The 26,185-nt window shown below is 36.5% G+C and overlaps 2 protein-coding genes and 1 long non-coding RNA gene across 6 annotated transcripts in view; 1 reads left to right on the forward strand and 2 right to left on the reverse strand.

Moving 5' to 3' along the window:
• LOC101678001 (B cell receptor associated protein 29) overlaps window positions 1-13,449 on the reverse strand; it is a 49,080-nt gene extending 35,631 nt beyond the window's left edge. The window contains exons 1-5 of one of the 3 annotated variants that reach the window (XM_045089663.1): window positions 13,343-13,449; window positions 12,770-12,876; window positions 8,948-9,048; window positions 4,251-4,401; window positions 2,885-3,020 (exon numbers count right to left, since the gene is read on the reverse strand). In XM_045089663.1, coding sequence (XP_044945598.1) covers window positions 2,885-3,020; window positions 4,251-4,401; window positions 8,948-9,048; window positions 12,770-12,861 — 480 coding nt within the window. In that variant the 5' untranslated portion in view covers window positions 12,862-12,876; window positions 13,343-13,449. Of the gene's footprint in view, window positions 1-2,884; window positions 3,021-4,250; window positions 4,402-8,947; window positions 9,049-12,769; window positions 12,877-12,993; window positions 13,117-13,171; window positions 13,312-13,342 lie in introns of those variants that run through there. The other 2 variants (XM_013060119.2, XM_004739531.3) reach the window with 2 other exon arrangements.
• Window positions 13,450-13,507: 58 nt separating this feature from the next.
• LOC106006590 lies at window positions 13,508-17,391 on the forward strand. 2 transcript variants are annotated; one of them, XR_006609583.1, is made up of 3 exons: window positions 13,508-13,605; window positions 13,957-14,060; window positions 17,307-17,391. It is a non-coding gene; the product is annotated as an uncharacterized LOC106006590 (long non-coding RNA). The 2 variants fall into 2 exon arrangements; XR_001180744.2 differs by having other exon boundaries at window positions 13,957-14,011.
• On the reverse strand, window positions 16,015-25,460 carry DUS4L (dihydrouridine synthase 4 like). Its single transcript, XM_004739537.3, is given in 7 exon segments — window positions 16,015-16,492; window positions 17,202-17,428; window positions 18,361-18,483; window positions 19,587-19,704; window positions 22,774-22,895; window positions 25,346-25,421; window positions 25,424-25,460. Coding segments are annotated over 7 exon segments (951 nt in total). The 3' UTR covers window positions 16,015-16,244.
• Window positions 25,461-26,185: the final 725 nt, after the last annotated feature.

The following is a 26,185-nucleotide window of genomic DNA, read 5'->3' on the forward strand; positions in this document are numbered from 1 at the left end:
CATTGACTTGGAAAAGTTGGATTTGTGTTGGGTCTTGTAAATAACCTTTCATTATTGCACCTGCAAACTTGTCCAGATTTATTATGTGTGACTTGATGCTGGAGAAAGACCAAGAGCCCTGGAACTGAAATTCAATAGCTAGCTACTAGTTACAATAATGCATATGTTCCCTGTTCCACCCACCTTATACCATAGTGGCGAATGGCCGGGAAAAAAACAAAACAAAACTGGTAAGAAGTAAAGCTCCATCACTGTTGTTATTTTAAAGCACTTGAATTAAAAGTTGATTGGTCCTCCATAATTATTTCATTAATTGAGTATCCAAACAGACAGGGGTCTCAGGCAGCATCTACAAGTCATTTTGTAAGATAGCATACAAAGGGCACCAAAAAATGTGGTTAAGAGTATGGATTCTAGAGCCAGGCTGCTTGAATTCAAATCTTAGTTCTGCCATTAATTAGTTGAATGGTTCTGTGCAAGTCACTTAACCTTCCTGTGCTTCCATTTCCTCATATATAAAAACAGATAATAACAGTACCAACCTCATGGGATTGTTGCAAGAATTAAGAGTTAATACCTTACTGTGAAGGATTTGAAGCAATACCTGGCATAGTGTTAGCTATTATTTATAACCTTGGACCTGAGAACATATGAGGTGACTTGCCCTAGATCACAATGCTAATCACTTTTATTAGAGTTAGGACTAAGTTTCTTGGATCTCACAATAAAAGTGCTTTCCATTAGGTAAGGTGTCTCTGACAGAGAATAAAGAGTTGTTTCCATAGCTAATATTTCAAAATCTATATGAAATATCTCAAAACAGAAGTGATCTTTGATATTCTGACCTCTGGCTTTTCTTGGTCAGTCAGTACACTTGTGGGCACTGACAGTATTAATGTGTAGCTCATGATCTTTCTCTTTACTGTGTGCTAGCTTTAGCATGGCATATCTATGGGTCTCTGATGATCTGGGGCCAATGACTGGGACCTTCCAGTCAATATAGGAAGCAGAGAACCCAGGACAGCATGGAATCAAAGGGGAAGAATAAAACAAACATTAAAAAAAAAAGAGAGAGAGAGAGAGAAATTGTGGAGGAATCAAAGAATCAGTAGTCATGAAATAAATTTCCTTGCAAGGGTAACTTGTGAAAACAATACTAAAAGAAAAAAAGTGCCAAAATTGTTCTGAGGAAGGTGTTTTTTTTGAAGGACAAGATGAATTTAGATATATTATGGTATATTTGAAAAAAATAATAGTACCAGAAGTTTACAAAAATACTTTCCATTTTCTTAAAGCTGATGAGTAAAAGGAAAACAACTAAAGAATAAGAGGAAAAATCTGTGTTCTGTTAGTAATTAGAACTCATTACTCTAACATGATAGGCATAATTTTAAATCAAGATAGGTACACAATAAGTTTACAAATACAAGGTTGGGTTCTTTTGAGTTTAGCCATCATGTATTAATCAAAGCTTTAAGGGTTTTGTTTTTACTTTCACCATTTTGAAGTAAGATGAAAGGACAGAAAATGAAACAAGTAATATTGAGGTACAAAATGAAGCTGATTTTGCCTTTTTTTTTTTTTTTTTTTGCAAAAAAGCAGAAATGACTTTTGAACACAGAAATACCAGGAGCTATATTTACTACAAAAGGAAATTTATACGGCATCTATAGATCAATGCCTCAAAACAAAACAAAACGAAGTAAAAAATAGAGTGGTTCTTTATTTTACAATACCTCAAAGAAACATTTTTGAATGCTGTTTTATATGAAAAAAGGTACTTCTTTACTTTTTTGCTGTACTGCGAAATAAGGAAGACATCATTATAAAAAAAACACGGGTTCTGAATAGATGACCATTATACCATAGCATCAAACACAATTTTTTGTGCAATGAGGTTTGCCTTATTTAATAGGTTTCTGGAAAGACTTCTATTATATTATGTATTGGATAATTAATTTCTATAAGAGGCTAGGCTCTAAGACTAAGGTATTTTAATTCTCTATTAAACTCAATACTTTTTATATAAATATAATGTAGAATAATACATAATTTATATTTGCATTTCATTAATTTATAATAGGAAAATCATTTTATTGTACTATTTTAGGAATGTTTTTAAGAAAATGTATTTCACTTCTGAATGGTTCCACTGATACTTTGTTTTAAGAAGTAGAATTAGCAAAACTTATGGGGCTTAATATGAACACCAAATACTCAAGCTCTGACATCTTATCCCTAAATTTTACACTTAAGAAGAAAATAAAATAATTCTGTGGCTATCATTTTCACACTTGTTCTTTTTATTTAATAGAGAAAACATCAGTTCCTAATACTCACTATGTCTGATTGGCAGGGGAATTTTAGCATAGGGTTCTCAAGGAAGGACTATCAGCAACACAGCCAAATTAAAGACTTTAAATATAATGTGGGGTCATCAGTCTAGCATTAACTACTTTCTACTGCTCCCTACATAAACATTTAAAAGAAAACAAAAAAATTTAAAAATTAGGCTTAAAAATTATTTAAAAAATAATTTAACTGAAAAGAAAATGGAAACATAGAGCCTTAAAAGGTTTGCTTTAGTTATAAAGTAAAATTAATGGTAATGAAGGAATTAAAATCCATATTCCCAGAATACTGTTTTTTCTTTTAATCATAGGAAATAGGTTCAATGGCATTCTACTACTGAAGGAAACTGAGAACAAACAAATCTAAAGGAGAGTAAGACACTCTGAAACAATCATTTCATAGAACAATATTGTTACTTATGGTTACTTTTTGCTTACAAATTATAAAAGTACTCTTTTTGATACTGAAAAATAATACACCTTGGGAAAACTAACAACATTGACACACATTTTTAAAAAGCAAATTTAAATACCCGTTTTAGTCTTTCATTCTCTTCCATGAATTTTTTGGCAGCCTCATTAGTATTTTCTGCTTGAGTTTTAAGTACTCCTTTGTTTGACAGTTCTTTCGCCAGCTGAGTAATAAGGATAACCAGACGTCTCAACACTCTAAACGAACAAAAGCATTGGAGTACTGTATAAGTAACTAATCATTAGAAGCTCAGATTTAAGATAAACAGTCACTGTCAAATGATTCCCTTTTAGGAATGGGTAAAGTGGAGGGAGATAATGTTTAGGGAGGACATGTATACATATATTCTTCCTTTTTTTTCTTTTCTTTCCTTTTATTTCTTTCATTCTTCCTTTTTCTCTTTTTTTTTTTTTTAAGTCTTTCTGTCAAAACAAGCCTGTATCTCGTTCCTTTGGAATCTTTGTTATAAGACTAGCACTTGGAAGATAGGTTCAGCAGTACTTGTTAATTTAACCATCCTTTTCCTACAGGTGTCTGGCCAGGAGGAGAAGAAACAATTTGAGACAGTGTGGCAGGACCACTAAGAGAGGTCATTTTGTTCATTTTATTTTTTTCCCCCTTACCACTTTAATATTTGCTATTTAAAGAGCATTGTATGAGGCTGGCCAAGCCTAAAAACTGCTCATTCACATCAGTTTATGGGTAACTTCCATTGTTAGCAATTAGTATCTTCAAATATTCATTCAACAGGTATTTCCTTGGCTAAGTGTTTGGAATTGCTAAGTGTTAAGCACCTGCTGGGTACTGGAGACACAGCAGGAAGTGAGACAAAGTCCTTCAAGGAGCTTAGGTTCTAGTTGGAGAAGAAAGAGTTAAAACAGTATTTAATTGCAAAAATGAGTGATACTCAGAAAAATATACATATACAGATACATTCCATGGAAGCATGCTTTGGAGGGAGTGAGGGTCACAAACAAATTCTCCTTGAAAGGGTCTGAAGGATGAATAGAAAGGTAGCCAGGGAAAGAGGGGAATGCTCTGGCAGAGGTTAAAGCGGGTGTGAAGATCCTGAAGTAGGAAGGAGTCAGGTAAACAATAGCGAGTCAATAAATATTTGCTGCAAGAATGAATGCGTGAACAGTTGAAGCTCAGGGTGGGTGGAATGTGGTGTGAATGTCCGAGAACAGTGAGCGACAAGGCTCCAGAGACAAGCAGGGGCCAGATCATGCAAGGCCTTATGGACCCAGCAAGCCATAATGACTATTATTTGGGTATTTCATTCTGCATCCTTTTGTGAAGATGTTAGTATACTAAACAGTACAGAAAAAACAAAACAAAACAAAAAAAAAAAACGTATGGTATAGGTAGGAAAAATGAGGAAGGGAAACACAAATCATGTTTTAAAATTGTGCTTTTTAAAAACTTACAGCCAAAAAAATAATGAGAATCCAGAAATGTAAAGATTTCTTTGAGACCTAAAAAGTTTCATCTGTGCATGTTCATAGGCTCCAGGTCTGGTGGTTAAGCCTTTCTCAATGGCAGGTGATGAGGAATATTTCCTTACTTCTCTCACAGCATCTATTAGAGAAAAAGAGAAAACATTACTTTAGGCTTTTAATAATATAAAATTATTATTAAAATGGCCTTTTAAATAATAGACTTTTGGTATGGGCCCTCTTTTTGTCTTTTCCCCTACTATCCCTGGGAGGGCACCATACTCAAAAGAGATGCTCTGTAAATGGATGTTAGTGGGAATTTTGACTAGAAGAGGATTTTTTAAAAACTCTTTATCTAGGACTTATTATCACTGTACTATCTGTAATCTCTAGCTACACTGCAAACTGTTATCTTTCACTCTTTCAATCCCTAATAGGTTGAGTAAAATCCAACCTACTACAGTAGCATATAGGTCACCTCCCATTCCAATCAATTCTAAGAGGTTATCTATTTTCCTGACTCTACTAGCATTTTATTGTATTATTCCTTCAATACTATCAAATTGTTATGGTAATTATTAAAATAATATTAAGTTATTTAAGGTAATAATATTAAAGTAACATTATTATTAAAATGCTATTAATAATTCATACTAGTAATACTAATATAACTTTACTGAGATTTTAGAAATATTGCGTTACACTGAGATTTCCACTGGCATACGTTTAAATGGAATTTGACCTATGGGGGCATATGCTCCTCCAATGGGCACACGGATGGCATCTGCTACTGGAAACATTCAGAGAGCTGCACTTCTGATGCATTCAGTTCTATTAAGTCTCAGAGGTATAGGGGATCTATTTCTTTCTAATGGAAAACAGATTTCAGCTTATTCATATCTCTATTTAGTGCATTCTTAAGTCATTGGATCTTGTAGGTCCTAGGTAACTTATCTGCTCCTTATGTGTCTCAAAAACCAGGGGGACAAACAAGTCAGACTGCTTCTTTCATGTTGCCATCAGCACACTTAGAAAAAAGTTACTGCTACAGGAAAGAGATTCCAGTTAGAAACTGAGGCCAGTTAAACTATTATTTTAGTTTTTAAAGAATTTTATTTATTTACTTGAGAGAGCGAGCACATAAGAGAGAGCACAAAAGGGGGAAGGGGCAGAGGGAAAGGGAGAAGCAGACTCCCCACTGAGCAAGGAGCCCAACATGAGACTCAAGCTCAGGACCCTGAGATCATGAGCTTAGCTGAAGGCAGATGCCCAACTGACTGAGCCACCGAGCTGTCCCTATTTAATTATCTTTAAAGCAGCTTTGTTGAGTTAGAACTCATGTATCTTAAAGCTTATCCCTTTAAAGCATATAATTCAGTGGTTTTGAGTATATTCACAAAGTTGCATGAACACCACCACTGATTTTTGAATATTTTCATCAACCCCCTCAAAACCCCATTCCCATTCTGCCCCTCCCGTATCTCTTAGCAACTGCCAATCTACTTTCTTTCTCCATGGATTTGCCTATTCTGGACATCCAATACAAAAGCAATCATTAACTTGTGTATTTTGTGCATCTGGCTTCCTTCACTTGGCATGTTTTCAAAGTTCATCTGCGTTGTACCACATAGCAGTATGCCATTATTTTTTATGGCTGAATAACATTCCATTGTGCAGGTATACTGCATTTGGTTTATCCATTCGTCACTTGAAGACATTTGGACTGTTTCCCCTTTTTGGCTATTATGACTAATGCTGCTGTGAACATTTTTTTCTCTGTGGTGTATGTTACCAGTCTTATATTTGGTTTAATTTTTTTTTTTTTTTTTTTTTTTTGCAATTAGAGAGTTTGCTTTTATCTAGCTTCATAAATTCTGGAACAGTTTAAGCAATGAGTAATGCCTATTTTTTCAAAGTGGTAGAATTTCTTGCAAAGCTATCTGGTTTTATTCTTTTCTGATGGGAGTAGCTTTCTTTTTTTTTAAATAACTTTCTGTAATTCTGTGGAAAACTGGTCTGTTTAAATTTTCTGTATCTACTAGAATTCATCTGATAAAGTTATATTTCTCTATAAAATTATTCATTTCATGTAGGTATTCACATTTATTTGCATAGAGATATATCAAATAGTCTTTTTAAAAAAAAGATTTTATTTACTTATTTGAGAGAGATAAAGCACGTGCATGAGGAGGTGGAAGAGCAGAGGGAAAAGCAGACTTCACACTGAGCCTGTAGCCCCATGGCAGACATGGGGCTTGAACCCAGGACTCTGAGATCATGACTTGAGTTGAAGTAAAGCTTAACTGACTGAGCCTCCCAGGTACCCAGTCTTTTAAATTATCTTTAAAAATTTTTCTTGAACTTAATGTCTATTTTCTCTTTTACATTTCTCAGATTGTCATGATAATATAGTAAAAGCATACCAACCACTATGAAACAACTAAAAAAAGAAACCCCAAACACAATAGTATTTATGAGTTATTCTAAACAGGCAAGCTAAACTACATAGAAATATGAAGGATCCTTACACTTGTTATTCAGCTTCTTTGGCTTTTAAATAAAAATAGTATTCCTGGATCCATTATGCAGAAATGCTGAAGATTAAACAATAACCTCAAAGAAGTTTATTGGGGCACCTGGGTGGCTCAGTGGGTTAAAGCCTCTGCCTTCGGCTCAGGTCATGATCTCAGGGTCCTGGGATTGAGCCCCATGTTGGGCTCTCTGCTCAGCGGGGAGCCTGCTTTCTTTCCTCTCTCTCTGACTGCCTCTCTGCCTACCTGTGCTCTCTGTCAAATGAATAAATAAAATAAAATATATATATATATATATATATATATAAAAGAAGTTTATAAAGATAAATGGATATACAAATGGATATACAAACCCAACTAGGGAATAAAATCACCTGTTTGAAAGCAAGAAAACTATGTCTGAAAAATGAAAAATGATACAGGGGCAACCAACCATGCATGCGGGGTATGATATGTGGTCAATTTTCTAGAAACAACATAGGGACAGCTTTTTTTTTCTTTTTTCTTTTGGATCACTCGTGGAATCTTTCAAATTCTTGGGATGCGTTTCTGCTGATACTAAACATATTCCTGGGTTTCCTGCTTCTTTCTGCCTATTCCTACCCCTTAAAACACACATACACACACACTTTCAGTTAGTCCTGGCTCCAGAAACACAATCACCTTGTAATGATTATGTTATTAGAGAAAAAACCAACATGAAAAATGAAATAAATTTCAAAGTAAAATAAAAATGAAACTTGAGTAATCTACTGGTTTTCCACAATTTACACCATTGTCATTCTGGTGCACAAGAACACTGGATTGTGTATTTTACCTTCACTACTGCATTTAAACCTTTGAATACCTCAGTGGAGGAGATGTGATTACCCTATTCTGAGATGGAAACACTGAGGCTTAAAGCATAGATCCCTATCTGGCTGCCTTTACCATCCAAGGTCAAAGGTCCTGTATTAATCATCCATGATGTTGCTATTGTCTGAGAATTAATTACTCACTCTGCCCATGGATGTAGGTTCTAGCTAGAGGTCATGGTTCTGCTTTGTGACTCCTACCCCTGTCCATAGCTTACCAAACAAAGGTTGGATACCTAGTACTAGCTGGCTCATTTATTTTCCTTATAATTGGAATTGATATTCAGAAATGGCTACTAATCCTTGTATATGGCCAGAGTGATGACATTTTTCAGCGATATGGTGCCCATAGCTATATGGGATAAGGATGAATTCAAGACCCATGGAGTAATGCAGGGACGTGAAAAGGACACTTCAGTTTCTAGGACAAGTCTCTTCCTGGAATTTGGCTTTCTTCCTGCCCTGAGCTGCTCTAAAACAACTCTGTATTTTATTATTAGTTCCCCTTTCTTGCTCAAGTGAGCTCCAGTTGGTTTCTGAGATATGTAACCAAAAAACCCTTGTACTCCGGCTTTCCTTCTTTTTATGGATATGTGGTAGTTTTCAGTCAAACTTCTTATGATAATTTTAGAGTTAAAAGAACACAGTACTACAGGCACACCTGGCTAGCTCTGTCAGGAGAGTATGCAAATCTTCACTAGGGTCATGAGTCAGAGCCCCACATTGTGTGTAGAGACAACTCAAAAAAAAAAATTGTAATACTAGAGTCAGAAGGAGCTGCAGAAGTGATCGCCTTTTCTCTCTTTGCGTGCAAATGGATAAACCAAGATCAGAGAGATGAAATGCCATTCCAAAAGGCATTTTAGTTAGCTGGTGGCAGAGTTGGGACCCATTTTTCTTATTGTCCTTTAGTTGTTTAATGTTATTTCTTACAAAGCTGGAGATTTACTTGATAACAAGAGCGTACCCTGGGACAAATACTGACATTTTGAAATGAGGCATGAACCCATTCACACATCCTGACACAATCGCCTACTCATACCTCCTCGTACCAGTTGTTCCCAGTTTTATAAGAAGAAATTCATTTCAGAGGCTGGTTGTATGGAACATAGGAAACATTTGCTCATAAAACGGTGGTAGACGTGGTGGTTATCCCAGGATGAGTCCTGTATAACCTACTTTACATCAATAGCAACATCAACCTAATTGAAAACCCCATGAATTCATTAATTAAAAAAAGCTCTAGAAAAAAAAAAAAAAGCTCTAGAGTTAAGCCTAATCAAAAGAGGAATCCAGTACTTACCTAGAAACAGAACAATCAATAGGACTATAATAGTAAGGAAAGCCTTGTTCCAGAAAGTTGCAATTTTACCCCAGACAGTAAATGAAAAAATCTTCTGCCATCTGTAAAGCAATACAATTACTCTAGGCATTAAAAAAATCAAAAGATTTTGAAATGCTTTGCAAATATTCAATTAACATTTTGGTAACTGCATAGAAAATGAAAAGAATTACAGAAATTTAATTTTTTATGTCATATCAGAGAAATAGCAATTTTCTGAGATGACATAAGTTGTCTCATGAAATAAAGAACAACTCTTTCAAGCTGAATGATAATCTGACATTATTTTCTGTCTTGGTTTAAACATTCTACAGCAAAAAATAACTTTTAAAGTAAAGATACATGAATTCTTACAGTAACGTGTTATATCGCTGATAGAAGTTATCACTTTATATCTTTTTGCTAATCTGGGTAATAACTCAGAAATAACAAAGACCTATTAGTATAATAATCACCAACATTTCAGGAAAGGGAGTCCAACTCTGCACTATATATTTTTACATAATACATTTCTAACATCTACTCCAAGTAAAAGAATTTTTCTATTTTTACAACAAAGGAATTAAAAAATCACTGAGACATTACATATATGAGTTACAAAAATCTTAAATAGGTTTACAAATTTTTATGTATGTATATACTCATCTAATTATTACCTAGATCAAGATGTGAACACAGAGGAAACGAAATGGGGAAAAAAAAAGTCTAGAAGGTTTAAACAGCACAAGCAAAGACACAGAGGTAAAATGGATTACAAATGACAAAGAATGACAAAGCAATCCACTACACAACTGGAAAGGTAACAAATTTTGTACAAGGGCATTTTATTTTATTTATTTATTGTTTAGAGAGAGAGAGTGTGAACACACATGTGTGTGAGCAGGAGGAGGTGAAGAGGGCAAAGCAGGTTCCAAACCCAGTGTGGAGCCCAATGTGGGGTTCAATCTAAAGACTCTGAAAGAGTCTGAGATCCTGACCTAGCTGAAATCCAGAGTCGAACACTTAACTGACTGAGTGGCCCAGGTGTCCCAGTACAAGGGCATTTTATTTTATGTATTTTATTATTTATTTATTTACATACTTACTTATTTTTTACGAGGGCATTTTATTTTATTTTAAAGATTTATTTATTTATTTGACACAGAGATCACAAGTAGGCAGAGAGAGAGGAAGGGAAGCAGGCTCCCCGCTGGGCAGAGAGTCCAACATGGGGCTCAATCCCAGGACACTAGGATCATGACCTGAGTCAAAAGCAGAGGCTTTAACCCACTGAGCCACCCAGGTACCCCTACAAGGGCATTTTAAATGAATAACAGATTTGAGGAGACATAAAAGTAATAAACACCTAATAAAACTTCAAATACAACTTTAAAATGTTTTAAGGCTACAACAAATTATTAACTAGTAAGTTTGGAAAACAGCCCTAAGTAACAACTTGAAGTTGATGAGGAGAGGGAGACTGATACAGAATGCCTCTATGTTTCCAAGTTCAGAGATGCTATTCAAATTTTTCATTATAAAAATTTTTATATTTCTAGTAAGAGAACATAACTGGCAATGCCTTCATCTATGTCCCAATGCAAATTCACATTTTAAGGGCCAGTATAAAAGGAAACACAAAAAAGACTTCCTACAGAAAAGAACTAGCAGTTTCTAGTTATACTCAATTCAAGGAGGAAATGATAATAGCTGTTATATATTCAGTCATTACAATAATATGGTTCTAAGCACTTTTACAAATTTTAGCTCATTTAATTACCACAACCACTATATGAGGTTGGTACTAATATTAACTGTATTTTATAGAAGAGGAAACCAGCCAGAGATGGTAAATAATTTGCCCACCGTCATACAATAACATGCAAAGTTGGGACATAAACCCAGGCAGCCAGACTTGTAACTATGTGTCTTTAACCAATGGGTTATGTGAGTAATAGTCAAATTAAATAACCATTGAAGTCTTTTCTTTGACAATATGGTGATACATATATAAAAGATTAAAAGTATATATACGAGTAGTATACTTGGAGTATAATTTCCTTACATACAATAAGGACAAATTATAATTGAATTGTTTTCATTTCTGTATATACATAAACATATACATTATTTATATAGATACATATACACACACATTTTCTTATGTATATTTGTACATGAGCCTATATATAATTTGTGTATTTACATACATATCTATCAAAGAGCTACTTGTATAGGAAAAAAATTATATTTGGCAGGAAGAAAAAGATCCATAATCTATGGACCATTTTCATGCAGAAAATATTGACTATACACACACACACACACACACACACGTGTGTGTGTGTGTGTGTATGTTTGCAAATTCTTAGGCCTTATTTATAAATCAGATGTTTATAAATAAGATCTTTCCTTTTCTCGAATATAGGACTCTCTTGTTGGAACTACTACCAAAACGCTAACAGGGCATTACAGAGATTTGAAACAAATGAACAGGATAAGCAGCAGCGCAGAAAAAAGCACAAGGCTGAAAGCCAGATTCTTGTCTGGAGTCTGCCATGGATCAGCAAGATGACCTTAGACTACTCAGACGATTGAATGAGTGGGTTGGAAAAAAATGATGTCTAATGCTCCTTCTTACCACATGATTCAATTTTTTTTCTTTAGTAAGGAAGAAAGAAGTGATGGCATAGCTGATAGACAAGAACAGAAGTGAGTAGCAATGCAGGTAGGTAAGAAGCAAGTTAAGAAGTGTAAAAACCACATGGCCCCTGAGCCAAAGTAAAAACTTTCATAAATCTTTTCCGGTCATGCGATCTCATTGAATTTATCTCTATGATCTCATTTATGAAAGATTTTCTTTTATGTCATGAGCATGAACAGAGGTGTTGCAACATTTTTATTAAAAGTGCATTTCACCATTCATATTATCAACTTTCTGGATCTAAAACTAACTCCCCAGATGGCAGGTACACTTGTGGTGAGTATGGCATAACCACAGAGAAGTTGAATCACTAGGTTGTACATCTGAAACTAATGCTACATTGTGTGTCCACTACACTAACTGCCACCCCCCACAGCCCTCAAACCAAGCCATCTGAGTATTATTATAGGGGCAAAGTGAGCCAAGGCTTCAATTTAAATACTCAGTACTGTACTTAAAGACCTTTGAAGGTCTTTACTAAGGAATTAACGCTAATGTATGGTTGTGGTACTTTCCATATTCAGCACTTTTGGTACATATTAATTCTGTGTATGGAAAAAAAGTAGTAAAATTACCCGTAAACATAAATGAAACTATCTTTGGGTTACATAAGAACAGTAAGAATCATTTACTGGTTTAACTTCTCCTACATTGTTCCACTCCCTCAATGAAACATTTCTGTACCATGCGTGCTGCTTACCTCATTTATCCATTTCCCTTTTTTTAGTTCACTGTTCCAATTCAGGGCAATAAACAAGGTTAAGTTTGATGACGACATGTATTATAAGTACAACCAACGCTTTATCATATCTGTAATCAACAGAACCAAAAGGGCGGTCCTTTTCCTTTTAGAAGTGACGAAAACGGCTAATTGGTTTGTACACACAATAAAATGTTTTATATAAAGTGATTTCTTTAATATTATTAGACAGTTCCTAAAGTTGGTGAGTTTAAACAGCACTTTTTAGATAATCAGCATTCAAAACTTTTTAATCTTAAGAAAACTTTTTCCGTATCACACTAAACAGTATAAGGAGCTAATCATGCTTCCTGTGCTTATTGAAACGTATACTTATTGTAAAGATTTGGAGGTTTCCTACCTCTGAGGAGGAATAAAAGGCAGGCAGAAGATTAAAATAAGTCCTATTTCAGCATAAAGAAAGGTTGCAACTGCCGCCCACTGGAGTGTCATTTTCTCTCTTCACACCTAAATAGAGAAACGCTTAAGTTTACTTTGCCGCCTTTCAAAGACCCACTTGGTTAAGGGCCCTGGGGCGCAATGTTTTCGTCCTGGGGACTGACGAGGTTGGGACCTTCCTCTCACCCTAGGCACCCGGCCTGAACTCCCGGCGGGAGGGCCGGGGCGGGGGTCAACGGTGGGCCGGGAGGCCCGCGTCTCCACCTCCCGAGCGAGCCCTGCGGAACCGCCGAGGAGGCCTGCGCGGCACCCAGGACGTGCTTGCCGCACCCCGCCCCACCGCTGCGAAGGAGCCTAAAGCTACCTTCCGCTAACGCCCGCGTCCAGCGGCCCTCCCACTCCGCGAACGTGCCGCGGGCTGGGCCAGCTCCCGAGCTTCCACCGCGGAGGGAGAGGCGCGACCCCGCCGCCCCGCGCGGCCTGGCGCTCCTCCCCGCCCGGGGCCCGCCGCTCCGGGGCACCCGTCCGGCCTTACCCCGCCTGCGGCCGGCCTGGCTCCCCGCGCTGCTCCGCGCAAACCGACGCGCGGGACGTCAGACGCCGCGGCGGGGCGAGGGGGGCGGGGAGGGGAGCGGTGTGCGTGTGTGGGGGGGTGGTTGGAGGAGAGCGCCCCACCCCCCTTCTCGCCCCCGCCAGCTCCCAAACCGGAACCGCGGGGCGCGAGCCCGCCGAGGTCGCTGGCGGCGTGAGGAGGACGATTAGCAATAATTGTTTTCTAATTGCTGGTGGAGTTAGAGGGTGACTCAGACTTTTCGGTCGAATGCTTGGGGTTCCCCAGTCAACTTCAAGAGAGCCGACTTTAAATTTCTAATGAAGTGTGGTTTGGCGGGAGGGGCGCGGTTAACCGACGTTTTCTGAAAGAGCTTCGTGGGGTCCACGGAGGGGCAATGGCGCCGGGGCGGGACGCGGAGTCCGCGGACCTGTTAGAAAGGGGCTCTTTTCCTGTGCTTTCCTGTTCCGTCTTCCGTCCCTAGAAACAGCCGCTAGAGTTAAATGGAAGAGGCAGGACTGCTGGTTGTGCAGCGTTTTCTTTTGAGAACGTGGAAAAATAGGCAGCTTCAAAACATTTTTTTCCTGCTCTGTCTGCAGGCTGGGAAGAGACAAGGCACTGGAGAGATGTTTGGGGACTGAGAGGGAAAACCAGGTGTGTGGGTGCATTCCCTCAGTTACTATTTTCCAGGTTTTCGAGTCGCGTGAGTACACTTTTTAAATATTGACAAGATACCAGAAATGCAAATGACAGTATGACCCTCCTGGACAATGTGGGAATATTAAATGAAGTAAATAGATAATTATAGAAGATAAAAATCCATTTAAGTGAGTGCTTTTTCTTATCACAAATATACTTGATCACACAGAAAAGAGAAAAACGACTAAATCGAAATTAACTATAAGGAAGGTGGGTTTTGTTTTTGTTTTTTGCTTTTAAGTCAAACGCATTTAGGACTCCATGCTCTTCTACACCGGTTCCTTTGAAAGGCCGGGCATCGTCTTCTATGCTGCCGTGCACACACCACTAGTATAATTTGCACACATAAAAATTACAAATTTTAGGGGCGCCTGGGTGGCTCAGTGGGTTGGGCGGCTGCCTTTGGCTCAGGTCATGGTCCTGGAGTCCTGGGATCGAGTCCCGCATTGGGCTCCCTGCTCGGCAGGGAGTCTGCTTCTCCCTCTGACCCTCTCCTCTCTCACTCTCTCTCTCCTCTCTCAGGTAAATAAATAAAATCTTAAAAAAAAAATTACAAATTTTAACTATAGCTCCCTATTTGCACATATACTACTTATATCAAATGAAAAATCCAGTTATCTTTAAAAATATGTTAATTGAAAAAGGAAAGTACAGAATGTGCCTAAAAAGATAGAGCGACACGATGTTTATTTCAAAATGGATTCATTTAATATTGTCAAACAGATAGCTGTCTCCTTATACAGTTCTCATGTTGGTAGTATAGACCAGTATCTTAACTATGGATTTTTCATAACTGAGATACTAAATTCTTGCAATAGCACACTCATCATTAACAAAATTCTCTTAGTAACACTCCCAGACCATGGAAATTAAAATTATTTAAAAAAATTAAAATTATTATCCACTGCTGGAAGGCCTAAAAATATAAATCAATCACTAAAAACAGTATGAAAATTAGGTTTTTAAATTAAAAATTAAATTTCTCTAAGAAATAGTTCAAATATATAATCATCTCTAGGTTAGCTACCAAAATTTTATACATAAAACTTGGGGGACTAAAACTAATTTTATTTTAGGTACAGGTGTATTTACCAAGTTATCAATCTTCTAGGATCTAGAAGACTTGAAATGTAACAAAGTTAATGTCATTTAAAGAGTTTCACGGATCTTAGTTTTAAAATTATTGAAAACATCACACATGATTAAACTTGGTTACGTACAATTTAAAATTGGGGCAACTGTGTGGCTCAGTGGGTTAAGCCTCTGCCTTCAGCTCAGGTCATGATCTCAGGGTACTGCCACATCAGGTTCTCTGTTCAGCAGGGAGCCTGCTCCCTGCCCCCCCCCCCCAACTTGTGATCTCTGTCAAATAAATAAATAAAATCTTTAAAAAAAAAATCATTTAAAATAAATACATCGAGGTTTCACTCATGAATTAGGAAGTACCAGTTTGATTTCCCAATTTAAATTTTTAATCTAAGCCCTGAAAGTAATTCTATACAGGATTTCTTGTTCCTTTTCATTTTAAATAGAATTGGCATTCATTTTGTCACTTTGCACTTATTTTCATTCAAACATGCTTCATGTTAACTTATAAATACTATAGGACTTACACTTTTAGCATTAAAATAAGTTTTATTTAAAAATGTTAAAAACACCATTCCTTTCAGGAAAAAAAAATGAGGGTCTTTTTTTTCTTTCAATCCATAATAGGATTCAGAGCAATTACTTGTCAATGTTTGGAAGGATGACCAGGATGTATGATCTACCTGATGTCATCGTCGTCATCTTCTTCTTCTTCTTTTTTTTTAAAGACTTTATTTATTTATTCATGAGAGACAGAAAGAGAGTCAGAGAGAGAAGCAGGCTCCCTACTGAGAAGAGAGTCCAACACAAGACTCCATCCCAGGACCCTGGAATCATGACAGGAGCTGAAGGCAGATGCCCAAACCATCTGAGCCACCCAGGCCCCCTACCTGGGGTCTTCTTTAAAACTAAATTTTGCTTCCACCTAGAGATCTACTGAATCAGAATCTCTGAGGATGGGGTCTAGGACGAACTTTTTAAAATGTTCTCAGGGTTGTGTTCTTAAGCTAATGTGTGAGAGACACTGACTTAAAGTAGAAACCAAAATGTGACCTTGGGTGGTTTCACTGTAGATATAAAGTGAAGTAAATACTAAGTCCAGTCAAATCCCATAATGGTCTGTAAGGTAATCTAAGACTGCTGATGTGCTTGACAAAGCGTTAAATACTCTTTTTTCCTGCCTTGAAGTTATCTTTTCCATCATGTACATTAAATGTTGATGGAAACACATATATGGAGTTCCAAGTTCAAGAGCAATGTCAACCCAGTCCCAGATGCACTTCAGTGGGGTTTCCTCATATCCAGCAAACATGGCCGGGTTTGCTAAGAGTCCTCTTGCAACCATCACACCTATAAATTAAAGCATATTACATTTGTCCACATATTAAGAACTCATGGGTATGAGGTCAAACTTAATGAAACAAACTGAGAATACTGAAAAATAAAGTATTATTACAAGGTTTCATAATAATCATGTATTAGTCTAAATTACAAACCAATTTGATTTGTTTATAAACCCAACAATGTTTCAATGTACTTATAAGAATTTAAAAAAAATTTTTAAGACTTTTACATTAAACAATTAGTCTCTAAGGATTTTTTTAGGGTTAATCCAGATTGTCATGAATTGGGTTTGCTTAAGTTTATTTGCATTCTCCCATTTAGCAACACTTATCACAGGCCTTGGTGTGCCAATAATTTAAGGGAGTAACAAAACTGTTTAGCAGTAGGTAGTTCCTTTGGCTTTATGACCACTCTGTGTTCACTAATTTCTATTTTATGAAAAGGCTACCTATTTTACTAATAGCCTTCTAACTGGCCACTCATTGGATAGGATGGTGGCAGAAAAGTAACTTAATTTTCCCCAATTAAAATAATCTTCTGCCTCTGAGTATAAGAGTTAATATAATTTTAATAAATTGTTTAGCTTAAATCAGTACAACGTGGCTCCACTTTGAAGACCAATAATGAAAAATCACATTAACCTTACTCTCCTACGCCCACATTTTTTTTTGTTGTTAATTAAAAGTAAAAAAAAACTCAAGTACTTATTTCTTACCATCTGTCCCAGTAATATGCCATACATTTTCTGCTTCTTTTAAGTTTCTGATGTCTCCGTTAGCAATTACAGGTATAGACATATTTTCCTTAATTATTTTAATAGCCTCATAGTGGACCGGCTGATGTCTTTCTTCAACAGTTCTTCCATGGACTGTAATCCAAGAAACTCCTGTTGCCTCAGCCTTTCGACAAAGATCTACAGTTCTTGTAAGGTCATCATGGATCCTGCAATTTCAAAATTACATCAGTCTACTTACAGCATACAAATCTTAATGCTAGAATTAATAAGTTAAATAAAATAATATTTCATCTGATACATTATTCAGTTAGCTTTGCTATATTATCACCACATGCTACTATCAGAAAGGTTTTGTTCAGAGATCAGTTTCCATCTAAGACTTCAAATTTAGCTATTTCACTATTGGAACAATAGGATGACAAATTTTACCTTACCTAGTGCTTCACCCTTTTGGTTTTGATAACTGAAAAAGTCGTCCAAGAATACTTGGATGGAATGGAGGAATGGAAAGACAGTATCCTAATATCTTTTGTGTATGCCCCAATCTGCGAGTGGGAGAATATAATACATTATCATGAAATATATTTTTAGCCTGTCACCCAAAAACCTGTTCCTGGTTTATTCTCTTTTCATTGTGGAATTTTAGTGCAAACATTATTTCTATTTTCTACTCTTGGCACCAGGAATGTTTCTCAGCATCATCATCATCATTATTTTTTTTTTTTTAAAGTAGACTCCAGGCTCAGTGTGGAGCCCGATGCAAGACTTGAACTCACAACTCCTGAGATCAAGACCTGAGCTGAGATTAAGAGTTGGATGCTTAAAAGTGAGCCACCCAGTGCCCCTCTCAGTATTATCATTTAAGCAGTACATGGAAAAAAACAGGGTTTCTTTTCAGGGGAAGTTTTTAATAATAAAGGGATTTTTTAATATCTGTTAAAAAAATAATGAAGTTCTGTTATTTTTATGAATAAAAATTATGGTACATAATAATTTACTAAATGTCTTATTTCAACATATCCAAACACTAGCTACCAATTTATTAAGGATGGATACATCCACACTCTTAGACAAAAGGCACTTTTTTATTTCCTAAGTAATAGACTATCTTGTCAGTAGATTAAAATATTGTCTTTACCTTATTTTAATAGATACTGAAAATCTGGGATTTTCCACTTGATTTCTTACTTGTTTCACCATATCTCGAACAAGCTCTGGCTTGTTTATTAAGCAAGCTCCATAACCTTCTGCCATTGCCCACCTTTATAAAGCAGACACAACAAATAAATTATAAATATATGGACAAGGAGATACAATTTTAAAAGCATCATTAAGTACATCTATTTCTTAATCTTAGTGACTGGAACAGAATCAGATTTTTATAATTCACAGATCCAACATTTTAAAGTGGATCAATAGGAGATAAGGAAAACATGTTCCCAGATCAAAAAGTACTTAGGAAAAATGGTTTTCATTGGCAAGTGAGAAAATTAAATTAAAATTCATTCAACCAAAACAGACTTAGGTATTTGTAATTAATTTCAATTACTTCAGATTTTTAAAATTCCAAATTTGATGTTTATTGTACATAACTAGATGTTCTATTAATCTTAATAGTAGAAAGATATTTTTGGCTTACAGCATTCCAACACCACTGAACAGCTTACTTAACTCTCCTAATGAGTATACAAATATGTCTAATCTGGTTTGGATTATGATGTACTTAAAACCTGATTTTATTCTTTGGACACATTTTGTATTATCGACATATAACCTAACATGGTGTTAAGAAAGTAGGGATATTAACGTCAAACTAAGCATCCTATCAGTACCCAGTTACTTAGACTCAACCAAATAACTGTGGTATGGAAAGAAAAGGCAATTATAAGAAGGTATTCTTATAGAGAATAATATCTGTTAAAAAAATAATGAAGAGAAAATTAATTAGGAGAAAACAAGGGGCAATTTCTTGAATCATAGAATCACAGTTTCTTGTCTGACATAGCAGTAAAAATTCACTTTAGGAAAAAAAAAAATTCACTTTAGGGACTGCTATAAATGTTCTAGTCTTCCCTAACAACCAACCTATGGATCAAGTTCAAGGCAGATCCACACATAAAAAAATTCTAGTGGTGAGGTAAGATGAAACACTTATCCATGCTTTGTTTTAGCAATCAGAAAACATGTTTGCATATCTGTTCCTAAATAATCTTTCCTTATTTTTTTCTTGCTTCTTATTTGGGTCCCAAGTGCTTTAACTCCGTTTTATTTTTTTATTCTTGGAAAACTGGAGAAATAGTTTACCATGTTCACATAGTTTTTTTCTAATTTTTTGAAAATTCTTCCAACTTCTTTAAGTTTTACCTCTGAGGGCAACCACAGTTAATGTCTACTCCATTCGCATAAGGACAGACAATACGAGCAGCATCAGATAAAAGTCTTGCATCATTAGCAGCAAACTGAACAATCAATGGGCAATCACCTGATAAAACAAATAGCTCAACATTAAAATTCACAGAAACACACACGTGTGATACACCAAACTCTTCATGTTTGTATGGGATAATGGTAACTACTTTCAGCCTAAGAAGTATCTATTCAAACAACATACCATTAAACTAATTTTAAATATTTTAAAAATAATTTACATTTAGTACAAATTCAAACAGTATAAAATTTGATAAGTGAACATTGTAACACTCATGACAAACAGATCCCATTTCCAAAGATGAGAATTAATTTATTGTGTTCCGCAACAATTTATGTATGCCTCTAAAATTTAAACAAATGTGAACATTCTATATACATTTCCACGCCTACTGCTTTCTTTTCCCCTTGATGTATCTGGGAGCTGTACTCAGACCTATTTTCTTTTTAATAGTGTATTTCTGTATGGATATACCATACGGTGTACTTCTGGACGGTTTTTCATTTGTGGCTTTTGAAACGGTGCTGAGATGAGAATACTGTTACACACGTGCTACTCTTGAGTATATTCACAGGGTAAATGCCCAGGAATGTGAGTGACTACCAGATAGGCATTGACAGACATCACAAAGTTTTCTTTCAGAAGAGTTTACCAATATAGATACACAACAATATGGATGGCAGTTCTCATTCTCTCACAACTTATTCTATGTTGTCTATCCAACAATCTGTATTTTTATTTGTGGGTTCTCTCTCCATACTCTGCCTATTTTTCTACATGTAATTTTTTTTTTGAAGATTTTATTATTTATTTGACCGAGAGAGACACAGCGAGAGAGAGAGCACAAGCAAGGTGAATGGGGGAGAGAGAAGCAGGCTTCCCAAGAAGCAGGAAGCCGGATATGGGGCTCAATCCCAGGACCCTGGGACCATGACCTGAGCTGAAGGCAGATGCTTAATGACTGAGCCACCCAGGCACCCCACTAGATGTAATTCTTAATTATTCTTTATTTTCTTGGTATTTTTAACATTTTTATTTATAAAACAAAGAAATTAGCTCTGCTATCTTAAATACACGAATATTTTAAAGATTTTATTTGAGAGAGAGAGAGAACAATCAGGGGGAGGGAGAGAGGGACAAGCAGACTCCCCACTGGGCATGGAGCTTGATGTAGGGACTGATCCCAGGTCCTTGAGATCATGACCTGAACCCAAGTCAGAAGTTTGACCAACTGAGCCATCCAGGTGTCCCTCTATTGTAACTATTATACTTTTTCCAGGTTTTGGTTTGTCTTTGAGTATGTGTACTCCTTTCTTACATATAAAAGTTTACATTTTAATCAAGCAAATGTGTCAGGTACTTCCTAAGTTTTAAGGACATATTTTTCCCATCTTTCTTTCGGTGAGTGTTATAAACTCTGGATAGATGTATTTTAATTCTTCTTGTCATTTTGAGGACTACCTATATGGGATTCACTGAGTGTTTGCCAAAGCAGATTTCTGAGCATCATCCCAGTTCCATGGATTCAGTTCCTTTTTTCCTTTTTACTTAATTTTTTGATTCAGAATTTCTCTGGTAATCCACTGATTTATAGGACTAACACAGGAGAGGAGAATTTGCTTTTCCCTGAGGATTTAGGATGTTTTTCCTTTATAACTTAAAGAGTTACAGAGTTTCAATTTAATAACCATTTATTGGTCTACTATATTTTTAACACAGGGCTAAAAGCTAAGGAAACAAATCAATAAGAGATAATTCCAGACTTCAAGGAGTTGATAGTCTAGAGAATGGGAGACAAGGCACACCAAGAGGGTATCATAATACAGTAGGATTAAGTTCAACAAAAAGCCCGTGAGAAAGGACAATAGCAGAGGGTGATCAGGCAAACTCCCTGGCCACAAACCCTGAGAGCTGGATTAAGAAGCTTGCGGTGTTGTTTGCCAGAGAGATCTGGATCTGGGGTCAGGTACAGCTGAGGAAAGGATATTCATAGAGATGTATGAGAGGATGGGCATTTTCAGGGACTTAAGTAAGTTAGTATTATTAAAGAATAATAATAATAAAGAACAAGTTGGTGGAAGGCGCCTGGGTAGCTCAATTGGTTAGGCCTCTGACTCTCAGCTTCCACTCAAGTCATTTCATGCATCATGGCATGCAACCCCATGCAGGCTCTGTACTCTGTGGGGAATCTGCTTGAAAGAGAATCTGCCCCCTCCACCATTAGCATGTGTGCATGTACTTTCTTCCTCTCTCTCAAAATAAATAAATAAATCTTAAAGAAGAAAAAAAAAGAATAAAGTTGTCTCTGGAAAAAAACTAATGGAAGACAAAGCTGCAAATGATCTATTCAGAGAAACTAATGGAAGACAAAGCTGCAAATGATCTATTCAGAGGCTAGATCATGAGGAACATTATAGATTATTCACAGGTATTAGGGTTTTTTTTTAAAGTAATCTCTTCACCTAATCCTGGGGCTCAGAACCCACCACGCTGAGGTCAAGTATCACATGCTTTACTGACTGAGCCAGCCAAGTACCCTGGCAGGTGCTGGAATTTTACTCTTTAGGCCACTGGTTCTCAATCTTTAGCAAGTTTAGAATCACCTGAAGGGCTTTTTAAAACCGATTGCCAGATCACATACCTAGAGTTTCTGATTCAGTGGGCCTGGGGCAGAGCTGAGAATTTCGATTTTGAACAAGCTTTCAGATGATGCTAATGCTGCTGGTCTTGGGGTTCACCCTTTGAGAACCACTGCTTCAGGCCATGAGCAGTCCAAGAAGGATTTTAAGCACAGAAGAGATGTGATCAAATTTCCATTTTACAAAGGCTCCTTTGGGCTATTTGTGGGATGGTTTGGAATGGGGCAAGACTGGAGGCAGTGAGATAGGAACCTAATAGCTCAGGTAAGAGGATGGAGCCTTAAGGAAGGCTGATCTCATGCTTAGATATATCATCCATAATTTACAAGGCACTGAATAAAAACACAAAAAACTTATTAAAAACATAAAAAAACTAAAAGCTTTAAAAAGAAAATCTCTGAATTGTGTTGTTTCTAATTAGACAAGAGTTTTTGTTTTTGTTTTTTTAGTTTTCCAAAGTCAGCAAATTCTGGGTTTCACATACCTTGGTTTGTAGTAAATTCACTGTCTCGGGCTTTTATAGATCTGACAAAATCAGCAGCAACTATCATTGGTGTATAGCATAGATCACAACTGTATTTTCTTACTAATGTTCTAAAAGCCAACCTGAGAACATATAAAACTTTCATTAGGCATTTAAAAAAACACCACAATCATATGTACTTCCAAGTTTAATTTAATTATTAAATATTTATTGGAGGAAAGGTCTACCTTTGAGAGGCTAGAGTAGATGTACTTTTCCCTATTCTGGCTGTTAAAAAAGAAAAAGAAAAACAAGCCCAAACTGGAATCATTTGCCCCTCCATGACCACAAACCAAGACCTAATTACAGTTTCAACGTATCCCAGGAACGTGACCTTTTAAAAGTCAATCTGAAATTTCTTGAACAGTAGTAGTAAAGCAATCTGCAGGATAAAAAAATCCCTGTCATTCCAATCCCCACCACAAGATATCCTGGCCTGAATCAATCCTTTCTTTTCTTTTGCTAATAACTTGTTCCACCCTCCTTCCTCTAAAAACCTTCCACTTTGTACAACTCCGTGGTTTATCTCTCTACTTGCTAAGTGAGATGCTGTATGATTCATGAATTGCTTAATAAAGTCATTGAGATCTTCACATTTACTTAGTTGAACTTTGTTTTCTTTAACACTGCTCAGTATATTATATATAAAACAAACGTAAGAAAACTCTGAAGTGTGGAGAAGAGAGCAGAAAGGCTAGTGACCTTGGGACCTGAGGAACCATATTAGTGAGTTGCCTGGGTTTCCTTTTTGCTTCAAATATGCCAGATTTGGACCTGAAGAAGCTGGCAATCCGGAAATATGGAGAGTGCAGACAAAAAGAGTCCCAACAAAAGTCAGCCCTCTCTGACCAAAGACTAGGAAAGGGGAAGACTAGCAAGAAAGAACAATTTTAAATAGTGGCTCACTCCAGCCAAACACCAGAGACAAAACTGTGGCCCCACCTCCAGAAGCAAAGGTTTAGTGCAGAGCTTACACTTCTACCTTTCCACGGCTGAAACAAAGTTATCTAACACCTCTTCACAGTGGTGTCAGAGAAGGCCTGGTAGCGAGCTTGGACTTTAATACTTGCTGGTCAGTAACTTAAGTACTTTCTCCCTTCCCACTGTTAAGTAGTATCAGAGGATGCTTAGTGAAAGGCCAGGACTTCTATAGAGTCCAAAAGGTACCAGGTCATCCCCTCCATGGCTTTACCCCCAGCTCAGCAGTAATGGGGAGCCTCCTACCCCCAGAGCATGAAAGGAGACCAAATAAGAAATCAGGACTTCTACTTTCACCTCATAGTAATGAGGTAGTGCTTTCTCATTCTTCTGCTATAGTGATGGCAGGAAAAAAAAAGTTAAAGCAAAAGGTTTGATATTCAGATTCAACCAATATAATCCACTCTATTAAAAGGCTAAAAGAAAAATCACATAATTCTATCAATGTAGAAAAAGCATTTGACAAAATAATACTCATGATAAAAAAAAAACAAAACCCTCTCAAGAAAAGAGGGAATAACAGGAATAGGAAGGAACTTTCTCCTCTTGATAAAGGGCATCCACAAAATACTCCTACAACGGGGCACCTGGGTGGCTCAGTGGATTAAGGCCTCTGCTTTCGGCTCAGGTCATGATCCCAGGGTCCTGGGATCTAGCCCCATATTGGGCTCTCTGCTCAGCGGGGAGCCTGCTTCCTCCTCTCTCTCTCTGCCTGCCTCTCTGCCTACTTGTGATCTCTGTGTCAAATAAATAAATAAAATCTTTAAGAAAAAAAATAAACTCCTACAGCTAACATCCTTAAAGGTGAAAAACTAAACATATTCCTCCTAGATCATTAACAAAGCAAAGATGCTTGTTCTCATCATTCCTATTTAACACAGTGCTGGAACTTCTAGTCAAGTGTATGAAAAGGAAATAAAAAGCATATGATGGAAAGGAAAAAATGAAACTGTCCCTCTGTGTAGAACAGCAGATTGTCTAAATAAATAATCCCAAGGAATTTATTTATTTATTTATATTTAAAAAATTTTATTTATTTATTTGACAGACAGAGATCACAAGCAGGCAGAGAGGCAGGCAGAGAGAGAGAGGAAAGGAAGCAGTCTCCCTGCTGAGCAGAGAGGCTGCTGTGGGGCTCGATCCCAGGACCCTGGGATCATAACCTGGGCCAAAGGCAGAGGCTTTAACCTCTGTTTTCTTAAAAAAACTAAACACATGGTTACCACATGACCTAGCAATTATAGTCCCAGACATATGAAGACTTATATTCACGAAAACCTGTGTATGAATTTTTACATTTACTTGGTATCTTTTATTTAATATCCTCTGTATCTTTATAGGTGGGGGTTACAAGCACGATCTTTTTTTATTGATATAAAAAGTGAAGTTTGAAGGGGTTATTGTTTACTCAAGGCCACACATGTAACAGGAAAAGAACACCAGCACACAAGCCTAGATCATGACCCCAAAGCTAGGTGTCTGATGATCCCAAATGATGGTCAGAGCATAAAAAGAAAATCACATTTTAGCTCATTAACCATTTACTAATACTTACTTTGAATATCGAACCATTGGGGCACAGACTTTCACCAGCTGCCCAGAATGAAGCATTTCTATTGGATCTTTTTTCTTTCTTGACATACTGTGGTTTGCATGCAGTCACTCTTCATGAATACAGATTTACTTCAAATCTGACAAAGACAGTTTGCATAGAGAAAAATTACTTTCATTAGATGAATTCCCATCATTCTAACAATTGCAATTGCCCAGATTTTTTTTGGCATTTTTCAAATGCCAAGATTTTTTTTTTTTTTTTGTCATGCTTTTGGGCTCAGGAATCTTTTTAGCTTCTTTCACAGTATCAAATAAGATACTACAGAATCCTATCTCCATAAGTCACTGACAGTTTTTAGTACAGTGAAATCATCACGTTTTTATATTTGGTACAAATTATGCTTGCTCGTGTCAAACACTCAGTTTCAAATTATATACTTAACTCACTATTATATACTTAACTATCTGCTCAAATTAATAAACGCTCAAGATGTGGAAAACTACAAGTTTTTTTTTTTTCTTAGAATACCATGTTTTTTCATGTTACGTTTAAAATTTTCCATGTTACTTTGTTTGGTATTGACAAACCAGAAAATTTAATTTGAATAATTTTATATATAAGACTATGTACGTCTGGCACTTTGAAATACCGTTTTATGCAGGAAGGCTAAATGGCATTAATTGAACTACTTTAAGCAAATCAAATGATGTACTAGTCTATTTTATGTTTATTTTTTTTTTAAAGATTTTATTTATTTATTTGACAGAGAGAGATCACAAGTAGGAAGAGAGGCAAGCAGAGAGAGAGAGAGGAGGAAGCAGACTCCCTGCTGAGCAGAGA

The sequence above is a fragment of the Mustela putorius genome, unplaced genomic scaffold (genome assembly GCF_011764305.1).
Source record: "Mustela putorius furo isolate JIRA1106 unplaced genomic scaffold, ASM1176430v1.1 tig00003845_pilon_pilon_pilon, whole genome shotgun sequence".
Lineage (NCBI taxonomy): Eukaryota > Metazoa > Chordata > Mammalia > Carnivora > Mustelidae > Mustela > Mustela putorius.